Source organism: Nanorana parkeri, unplaced genomic scaffold (genome assembly GCF_000935625.1).
Source record: "Nanorana parkeri isolate BGI_ZX_2015 unplaced genomic scaffold, ASM93562v1 scaffold2829, whole genome shotgun sequence".
Classification (NCBI taxonomy): domain Eukaryota; kingdom Metazoa; phylum Chordata; class Amphibia; order Anura; family Dicroglossidae; genus Nanorana; species Nanorana parkeri.
Genome location: NW_017309097.1, coordinates 33,267 through 40,779, shown reverse-complemented (window position 1 = coordinate 40,779; position 7,513 = coordinate 33,267). Strand labels below are relative to the sequence as shown.

General features: G+C 52.1%; 1 protein-coding gene across 1 annotated transcript in view; it reads right to left on the bottom strand.

The window, feature by feature from the left end:
* The window catches only part of NDC80 (NDC80, kinetochore complex component), a 20,206-nt gene that overhangs the window by 1,190 nt on the left and 11,503 nt on the right, over positions 1-7,513 (bottom strand). The window contains 6 exon segments of the mRNA XM_018574228.1: positions 4-106; positions 1,053-1,126; positions 2,169-2,258; positions 3,282-3,431; positions 5,164-5,369; positions 7,117-7,261. Of these exon segments, the coding sequence (XP_018429730.1) occupies positions 4-106; positions 1,053-1,126; positions 2,169-2,258; positions 3,282-3,431; positions 5,164-5,369; positions 7,117-7,261 (768 nt within the window).

The following is a 7,513-nucleotide window of genomic DNA, read 5'->3' as shown; positions in this document are numbered from 1 at the left end:
CACCTCAATTGCTGCCACATGAGATGCCACATCGGACACCACCCGAACCAGCTTATTGCCCACTTGTCTTATCTCCTCTTCCGTCTGGTTTTCGACAAGCTGCAGCCTGGAAGGAGAAATGGAGATCGTGTTTTGGTATGTGGCAATCTCAATGTACATAACTACAATGCAATAAGACATAAAATAATTCCAAATTTACAAAACTGCCACAACACGCCCCCTTACTCGTACGCTGACGGGATGGATCCTGTCTGCGTCCGAGCCAAGAAACGCGCACCCGTACGGACCTGCACTTGTGGTGAGCGTATGGCCGCGTAGTCCCATAGAGTAGGATTAGCCGGCTTTCCAGCCAATCAGGAAGCCGGGCGCTGTGTAATGACGTGGCGCCTGGCTTCCCAATTGGCCGGGATGCCGGCTCCATGCTCCCTCGTCATGAAGTGACGAGGAAGCATGAAGCCGGCTTCCCGTCCAATCAGAAAGCCGGGCAGCACATCATTACACGGCGCCTGGTTTCCTGATTGGCCAGCTTCCGTCCAATCAGGAAGCCGGGCAGCACGTAATTACACGCTGCCTGGCTTCCTGATTGGCCGGGAAGCCAGCTCCATGCTCTCTCGTCACAAGTGCATCACAAGTGACGAGAGAGCATGGAGCCCGCTTCCCGAGCCCGCTTCCCGGCCCCGCTTCCTGTGTCATCACACCCTGCCCGGCTTCCTGATCCTGGAAGTATCGGGCTAGGCATCGGAGCATTTGGGCGAGTACTCGGGATCGGCACCGATACTAGTATCCCTAATAATTATTAGCATCCAAATTCTGCCTTTCATCCTGAAACCAGCACAACACAGAATCTGTCACATACTGTATAGGGGCTTTACAGGATGTGGTGGGACCCACGTGTGATCAGGTGACATTGGATCCCCCAGAGTACAGAGTTGAAAGGAAGTCTGTGTTCCACCAGGGACCCCCGCACAGAGGTACAGACTTAGCTGCGTGCTGATCCCAGGTTATCACCCTCTAGGTTCACCCTGCTCTAATGTGTGATGACTAACCTGTACCTGTGACAGCAGAGAGGGCAGGCACTGCGAGGCAGAGGGGAACTAAAGATGTTGGAGTAAGCGGGAACACAGGTCTGTGATGGAGCAGAACAGGTAGTAACACTGCAAACCACACCAGAGGATACAGGATCATAGGTTGAGGTAAGGAAAACCAGGATACAGGTCAGGGGTCGGGGCATGCGACAGACAAGTCAATGGCAGTAGGAAGCAAGAGGTCCAAGAAGAAGCAGGACTTGGGGCGAAGGCTCGGCAGGTTGCTCGGGTGCTGGTCACGTGGACAGGAGGTCCTTCAAATAAATGTGCACCAATAACATTGGCCAGAAACCGGATGTGGCCATGGAGTTAGGGATGCACCAATATCGGTATCAGTGCCGATACTGAGTATTTGGGCGAGTTCTTGTACTCGCCCAAATGCTCAGATACCAGAACCTCCGGTCAGAGGAAGGTTTCCTCTGAGCGGCAGTGCCATAGGGGAACATGGAATCAGCTTGCCGGCGAATAATGACCCGCCTCCCGGTTTCCAGGTTGGCCGGGAAGCCGGCTCCATGCTGTTTGGCCGGGAAGCCGGTTGCAGCATCGAGCCGGCTGTTTCGGCCAGCTCGATGCTGAAACCGGCTTTCTAGCCAGATCAGCATGAATAATGACCCGGCTTCCAGATTGGGCGGGAATCCGGCGCCATGCTGATCGGCCGGGAAGCTGCGACCATGTTGTTTGGCCGGAAAGCCGGTTTCAGCATCGAGCCGGCTGTACGGCCAGCACAATGCTGAAACCGGCTTTCCAGCCAATCAGCATGAAGCCGGCTTCCCGGCCAAACAACATGAAGCCGGCTTCCCGGGCAATCAGGAAGCAGGGCGGCATGTCATTACCCACGGCCCGGCTTCCTGATTGCCTGGGAAGTTGGGTCCATGCCAGTCAAAGCACTGGCATCGTCGAGTACTGAAAGCCAAGTATCGGTGCATCCCTACATGGAGCCTCCGGGAGATCCCAGAAGCTTCCATGGTCACGTGACAGAGGGAGGCGGGTGGCACAGGAATGTGGAAGTGACTATCTGACATACACCTTCCTGTGTGCCGCATTGTAGAAATAGATCTGAATGATAATGGGGTTCCGCCTCACCTGCTCATTCAGCTCCTGGATCTCCATCTTCTTATTAAGAGACTTTGTTATCTGAGCTTTGGACTGAGTCAGCATCTCCAGTAAGGGGAGCTGTAAAGGAAATGACAAATAATCAGAGATCGGTCAGACGACTCGCCGATAAAAATGCACAGAATGTTTTATACATGTTTAGAAGTTAAACCAGAAATAAACCAGAACTGCGTTTTAGATTTGGATAAAGTGGTGAAGGGTAGAACTAGAGGTGCACCGAAATGGAAATGTCAAAGCCGAAACTAAAAAAATTGTCAGGCCGAAACCGAAAGTTTTTTATTTTAAGGTTTTCAAATTTTACATGGCAGGTCCCCTTTATGGAGACATCAGGTGTCTCCAAGACCCCTAATGTCACCTAGGGACCCCCCCAGAGAAGCTGATGAAGCAGAGATCGGCTTCATCAGCTTCTGTAGCTGGAGAGTGACACTGAATGCAGGAAGTGATGTCATATACATCACTTCCTGCATTCGGGGACGGAGAAAGTCTATCGATCTCCTGTCACAGAGCAGCCGTGCCGGTCCCGGCCGCATCGGACACAGCGGATCTCGGGACCAGCAAGGCAGTGACAGCTGCTTCTATACAAGCGGTCGGGTGTCTCTAGAGATCGCTTGAATGTAAAGCTCCCAACCGGCAGGGAAGCTGCTCGCCGGGCTCCGCCGTCCTCTCGTCACAGACCAGAGGACGAGTGGAATTTTCCAGCCCTGGTCATCAGGTATCTTTATTACAAGGACTTCAAAAAGGATAAAACATGGCGAGATGTTCATGTAAAGCCGAGATGTGCAGCACTGCCGCCCCTCCATCTCATTAATGGTTAGGGGGGGGGGGGGGGGGCTGACCCTCATAGTAATGGTCAAAGGCAGAATCCGTGCCTGCTCCAGTTCCCCAGTTTTGAGTCAAGAACACCGACTGGCTCAGGAACTGTGCCAGTCAAACAGAATGGAGTCGGCTTCCCGGGCAATCGAGAAGCCTTCCTTATTGCCCGGGAACACGGCTCTATGCAATCAGAGAACACAAAAAGGAGCATACGCTATGAGCACACCGCTGTTATCGCCCACAGGTGATCCACCCCCCCAGGATCCTTACATTCAACTTGTTCCGGCAGTGGTGCAGACTCTCCTCGCTGTCCAGGTTACAGTCGATCTGGAGGTCGTAACCGTGGGCGTTATCCGCCGTGGAGGGAATGAGCCGTAATTTTCGGGCCAGCTTGTGAAATTCCGCGATGTCCGTTTCCACCTGGAGAGAAACAAAAACGTGCCGAAAAAAGTCAGTCTACACCGAATTCACCAAACTACATGTGTATGAATCAATACGTGGAATGTCATCTTATTATCCGCTGAACCGATAGGAGGAATCAAGACATTTTTATAATCATTTTGTAGCCCTGAAGAAGGGGGGGGGGCGGGGATCCCTGAGTCGTGTTGGCCGTTTCATGTTTTATGACTTAATATAAGGGATGCACTGGTATCGGTATGGATACCAAGTATGTGGTTAAGAACTCATACTCGCCCAAATGCTCTGATACTAGAACTTCCGGTCAGAGGGAGATTTCCTCTGACCTGCAGTGCCACGAGGAAAGATGGAGCCGGGAAGCTGGCTCCATGCTGTTTGGCCGGCTAGATGCCGATGGGCCGGGAAGGAGGCTTCCCAGCCAATCAGTGTCGAGCCGGCCAAACAAATCTGATAATATAGCTACTCGACCCCCACCCTGCAGGCACCTCATTCCGCCCCCATGATCTTTAGCATTCTTTAACGTACCGGTCCCACGGCCAGATCTGCCGTCTCCTGTGTGCACAGCGCTCATGTGATCGGCCCTCAGCCTGCTACTGCGTATGCACAGAATTTCTGAATGAGCGCAGTAGCAGCCTGAGCGCCGATCACGTGGGCGGTGTACACACAGGAGAGGTGGGCAGATTCGGGAGAGCGGTGTCTGCCCAGCTGGCCGAGGGACTGGTACGTTAAAGAATGCTGAGGATCCATGTGAGAGGAATTGGGTGCCTGCAGGGGGGGTCGTGTCCACCATATTGTCAGGTCTGTTTGACTTGCCTCGATGCCTATTGGCTGGGAAGCCGGCTTCCCGGCCAATCAGCATCCAGTCGGCCAAACAGAATGGAGTCGGCTTCCTGGGCAATCAAGAAGCCTTCCTGATTGCACGGGAAGACGGCTCTATGCTACCGGAAGTACCGGTATTGGTGCATCCCTACTTAAGATCTTGGACTCCTCGACCCCTCATCTGGAGCTCTCAGACTTTGTATTTGTAGAGTTTCTCTTCAAAGGATAATTCCAGTTTTCCAACAAATGTGAGAAACTGAAATTACCCCCCACAAATTGCTCCCCTCCCTTTGGGGGAACCGCTGTTCCCTCCCGCTGCAGCAGGGTACTCTGCATGTAGAATAGCAAAGAGTGCTTCTCATTGGTCAGTGTGGTCGGGGGGGGAAGAGGGAACGGCAGGTCCCCGAAGGTGCGACTAGGCACAGGGGATAGTTTTATGGGGGGCAATTACATTTCCCTCGCATTTGCTGAGAATCTGGAATTACCCAGATTCTGACTGGGGGGAGGGGGTGGCAGAGAAGACAGATTTGTTGGGGTAAATTCAGTTTCTCACCATTGATGGGAAAGTAGAAATAAAAGAAGGGAAGACCCTGAGCTTGGGCGGGGTAGAGATTTGTGGGGGTCATTTTAGTTTCTCACATTTGATGGGAAACAGGAATTACCCTTTAAGGGGTACCCTGCTGTTGTTGAGAGCCCTGACCTAATCTGACCTACATACTGATAAATTGAGATTCGGTCAAGGTGCGAGTTCAGGGCGCTGGCGCCGTCAACGTGTGATTTCAGGGCGCCAGCGCCGTCAACGTGCGATTTCAGGGCGCTAGCGCCGTCAACGTGCGATTTCAGGGCAGCGCGGCCAACGTGCGATTTCGGCGCAGTGTACTACATATAAAGTGAACTACAATGATGATGTCATTACCGATTCTTTGATCTTGGCGTATTTCAGCTCTTCGCTCCATAGAAGCTGCTTCTCCTCGTCCAGCTCCTTGGTCAGCTTGGTCAGCGTCTCCATCAGCTCGTTCTCCTCGTATTTGATCCTCTCGATGTCGGCTACGGAGAACTTCTGGTTATCCAGGATGTGCTTCAGCCTCAGGTTCTCCTCCTTCACGGCTTCGACCTCCAGCTCTGGAGAGGAAGAGAGAGGGGACCGCCGTGAGGATCTGATTTCACCGTCTGTCTGATACTTCTCAAATATACAGGAAGTGAGGGATAATCCCCCCAACAGGGATACGTGGCAAAAACAAACATTTCCTAGAACCCGTCAGGTTTTTTTTTATTGTTGAGATCGGCCTTTTTTATGTCCTGCAACCTTATGACGGGGACAGAATAGGAGCAGAAGAGAAATCTCCCAATGAGGGCAACCTGTCCTGGTGACAACTTCCTCCCTTCAAATTCCTCTCACTTCCTGTTGTGTCTCCAGTAAGTGAAGGGAAATATTTTCAGTGTATACATGGGTCAGTGAAATCGTAGATGTGGTTCAATTCAAGACGGTGGCCCAGCTCAGACTATTGTTACTCAAGCTGTACTCCGGGACACACGGACATTTTGCCTAATAAGTCTCCTCCATGGGCACAAATTAAAAGCGCATCCACCCCCCCACGACTCCCTTGCCATTTTAAGCACTTGCCACACATACATAAATGGCCGGGAAGGTCGCCCTTCGGATGCGGGTGGGCGCTTTGAAACGTCCTTATGTCCCTATCCTGCTAGTGCACGCTGTCTTGCATGTTCGTGAAATTGTCAGAATTTTAAATGGCTGCTTACATACAAGCGGTATGATCTTCCCTCCGGTGTTGTGAATGCAGGAAGTGATGTTTATGGACTTCCCTTCCGCATTCAGATGTCATTCTAAAGCTACAGAAGCCGGGGGAGGGGCTCTGCTTCATCAGATTCTTAGGAGGTCCCTAGGTGACATTAGGGGTCTTAGACCCTTGATGTCGCCATAAGGAGGGCCGGTCACTGTAATTTGATATCACATAGGGGGATTCTTAGCAATAAAATGTAAACAAAAAAGAAAAGGAAGAAGAGGTAAAGTCTCACAAAAACAGTTTAAAGTCCCCCGCCCCCACATATACACTATATTGCCAAAAGTATTGGGCCCCTCCCCCTCCCAAACATTGGATTCAGGCGTTCCGTGACATTTCCTGGCTACTAAATATTCCGCGGTCACCTGTTACTGGGATTATAACAAAGTGGAAGCAACCGGGAACAACAGCAGCTCAGCCAGGAAGTGGTCGGCCACGTCACATGACAGAGCGGGGTCAGCGCATGCTGAAGCGCACAGTGCGCAGAAGTCGCCAACTGTCTGCAGAGCCAATAGCTACAGACCTCCAAACTCCATGCGGCCTTCAGATTGGCGCAACAACAGTGCGTAGAGAGCTTCATGGAATGGGTTTCCATGGCCGAGCAGCTGCATCCAAGTGCAATGCAAAGCGCGGGGTGCCGTGGTGTAAAGCGCGCCGCCACTGGACTCTAGAGAAGGGGAGGCGTGTTCTCCGGAGGGACCAATCACGCTTCTCTGTCTGGCAATCCGATGGGCGTGTCTGGGTTTGGCGGTTGCCAGGGGAACGGTACTTGCCTGACTGCATTGTGGGACAGACGAGGAGAGTACTGGCCTATCAAACCATAAGTTCATAGGGGGGGGGCGGGACGGGACAGACCAAGAATCTGAGCAGCCTGGGCCCTCACACTGCAGTGAGCAGCAAAGTAACTACATTGTTGCTCATACCCCAAAAACGACATGACCGGTGGCCCGGGGAAGGGGCGGGCATAGTGGCCACCGGTCTTTCTGACAGGAAACCAGGGATAGCAACCAATCAGCCGACTGCGGTTCCGAGACATCCGATTGGTTGTCCTGTGTATGTAAACCTACCCACGGCCTCCAGCTCCTCGCTGACGCTGCCGACACGCTGGTCCAAGAGCGAGAAATGGGATTCGATCTCGGTCAGGTAATTCTGATATTTCTGGATGTCGGTCTGCAGGGTTGCCTTCAGTTTTCTCATGGAGGCCAAGCGGTCCTGAAACCGGAAAGTAAAATCAGATCAATAATCACGAGGCCGCTTCACACTACTGCCCTAAATGAGGATGACCCCCCCCTCAGGGCCTAAACTACGCGCACTTATCTTCATTTATAGTCACTAGGAAACATTGGGGGACATTATTCAAAGTCACATCATTTGTGACAATAAACCTGTTGCAGAGTCCAGCTGAATGTGCAACTGATTCCATAATCCAGTGCTATTAGTGTTCATGAATGCTTATAGAAGTGC